Source organism: Arachis duranensis, chromosome 9 (genome assembly GCF_000817695.3).
Source record: "Arachis duranensis cultivar V14167 chromosome 9, aradu.V14167.gnm2.J7QH, whole genome shotgun sequence".
Lineage (NCBI taxonomy): Eukaryota > Viridiplantae > Streptophyta > Magnoliopsida > Fabales > Fabaceae > Arachis > Arachis duranensis.
Window position 1 is genome coordinate 61,158,871 of NC_029780.3, and position 2,780 is coordinate 61,161,650.

General features: G+C 39.5%; 1 protein-coding gene across 2 annotated transcripts in view; it reads right to left on the reverse strand.

Moving 5' to 3' along the window:
* Positions 1–995, reverse strand: part of LOC107465745 (uncharacterized) — a 1,475-nt gene extending 480 nt beyond the window's left edge. For both annotated transcript variants that reach the window (XR_002368070.2, XM_016084717.3), the window contains exon 1: positions 173–995. Coding sequence is in view for 1 of the 2 variants with exons in the window: in XM_016084717.3 (XP_015940203.1) it covers positions 173–674 (502 nt within the window). In the remaining variant the exon portion in view is untranslated. The remainder of the gene's footprint in view (positions 1–172) is intronic.
* Between the last annotated feature and the right edge of the window lie 1,785 nt (positions 996–2,780).

Genomic DNA, 2,780 nt, shown 5'->3' on the forward strand with positions numbered 1-2,780 from the left:
ATAGGATATTCAATAACTTGGCAACAAATTTGTAGCATTGAAAACGTAGGTAAGCAAAGAAATAATGATGTATGTTCCTAAAGGCTGATTAAGGTGTACACATAATTATGTATACTAATAACTTTTCTCTTCTCTTGCCATTAACAATGCTTTTAAAATTTCTCTCTCTCACCTGGGCTACAAATCTTCCATGAGTCATCACTTTTTGGGCTATCGAATGACGAAGAACGAGCGCCGAGGGAAGAACGGCTAGTACTAGGGGTGGAAACATTACTCGGGGTGGAAGCAGGACTTGGCGACAACCTCCGATTCACGGCAAAATAGAGGTCAAGTGCAGGCAAGGTATTGCAAAGCCTTTGACCATCTTCCTCATTGAATCCAAACCCCAATTCTATACACCCTTTGAGCTCATAAAGGTCTTCATCCATGAGATCATCGCCAGAATCTTGAACAGAACTCCTCATACGCTCAAGCCGACGCTTTCTTTCCCAAGCGATGTCCCTGGGCGTCTCAACCATTGATAGCTGCTTGGAAAGGCACTTTCGGTTCTTCCAAGCCATTGGTGCCAGCAACATGTTTTGCAACTCGTCCTCTGAATCCAACGGCGATGATGTAGACGAAGACGAAGATGACACCGAGCCATGTTGTCCCTGCCCTTGGTTGCTAGTAGCCATGCACAAGGAACAAAAGACCTTAATTATTACCTTTCTTGAAGGTCAAGAAAAGAAAATGTGCTTGAACCACAAATATGGTTCAACAATATATCCTAAGGTGTTTGGTGGCAACGACAGCGGCAGTAATGGTGGCTAAGGCAGCAAAGGGCCTGCACACCCCTCCCTGCCTTGCATGCGCCACCGCGTATGGTGTTTGGAATCGAAATTGATTAAGCAATCAAGGAAGATCATTTCAAGAAATGATGCCAAATAGTGTAGTCTATTAATGGTATGTTTAGATTTTTGGTCTGTGATATTCCACCGTCCATTTGCAACCGCAAGTTGCAACAATTTAGGGGCAAGGTGAGTAATAATTAGTAGGATATTGTTTTGTATGTTATGCTTGGTCGAAGGGTTGTACCAACATTCAGGTAAAATATGTCATAAACCATTATATTGTTATGGCTTAAAATAATTATATAACATTGATGAGTTTGAAAAACTCCAAATTAATTTTTGTGATAAACAAATATTATTAAAATATTTAATTACAAAATTATTAATTCAATGTTATTTGATTATATGTTAATTAATAATTTTATAATGCATGAATTGAATTGGGCCGAAAATAAAATAAAATGCTGCAGCCCAAGTGTGAATTTGCTTTCCAATTCAGCATTGATTCAAAAATATTCAATGATATATGGCTGAATTATTGTGATGGTTAATTGGGCTAGATTAATATTGTTACTACAAGCCCAAAGAAAGCTTCCTATGTTTGATCCAAATCCATCAGGAAAGCAATTGTTACTAGTTGGGCCAAGAATAATCCTTATTGCAACCAAGTCCAAAATTATTGAATGCTTCCATGCATTACACGAATCCATGAAGCTTCCAACGGATTCCAACTCACTTTTTGAAGGATTTGAAATTTAATTAAACTAGCATGGGGAACATGAGAGAGAAGGTGTGACTTGATAAGTGCATGGGAAATATGAGAGAGAGTATCTTTGACTTGATTGATGGCATTAACTTTACACGCCACCCAGGGAAGAAAAAGCAAGCTATCTTTAATTAATTTGTTTAATCACTTTGAATTACTTTTTCTTCACATTCTCTCTTCTCTCTCATCTCTTTCCTTCTCTCTTCGGTTATTACACAGGAAACAATGGCTTCCATGAAAGCAAAAGGGAGCTACCGAAGCAAGGGAAGAACAAGCTACAAGTCCATCACCATGATGGCAAGAAAACAAAAAGTATGTTGTGGCTGAGATTATCACCTAATCTGGTAAGATTTGGTGAGGTAATCTCGGATCCTTCATACTCAAAAAAAAAGGAAGGATGAAGATTCGGCCAAGAGGTGAGATTCTTGAAGCATGGCTTGTCTTTGATTCTGCTCAACCACCACAGGGAGTAGCTAGAGTGGCGAAGTGATGGTTGAAGGTAGAGATTGAAGCAGATGAAGTCATAATCATCATGAAGCATCAAGGGCCAGAAATCCATCTTGGAGAGGAAGCCAAGAATGGAGAGCTCGGATTGATGAAGGTTGATGATCAAGAAAGGACTTGAGGTAATTGCATGTTGGGTTTTGCATGGTTATCTCTTCTCTCTCTATGTGGCCGAACCGGTTCTGTTTCTTGAAGGAGGAAGAAGTCGGTTTGGGTGTTGGCTTCAAGTGTGGAGGCTTCTCTCTTCTTTAAAAAGGAAGAACAGCCACTGTTTGGAGCAAGGAGTAAGGTTTGAGAGTGCAAAGCACAGAGTTCTCAGAGCTACCTAAGCTAGCAGTTCTTCTTCTCCTTCAATGTTTTCTGTTTAGTATTTTTCTGTTTAATTTTGTCATGTCTTGAGTCTCATGGAAAAAAAGGCAAACAGTGAGGTTTGTATGAAAAAGCCATAGAGCGGAAAAAGGCAGAGAGTGCAAAATTAAAAGAAAAAGCCATAGATGTCTTAGAGTTCCTTTGTACATCTGTGTTGTGTTTCATGATTCTGTGGAAATCCCCTTGTAAGTTGGGTTAGCACTTTACAACTTGTAATCTGGATGATTATAGTGAAATTCCATCATTGTTGTGATGGAGACTGGATGTAGGCTGCACTGCACTTAGCAGCTGAACCAGGATATATCTGGGTG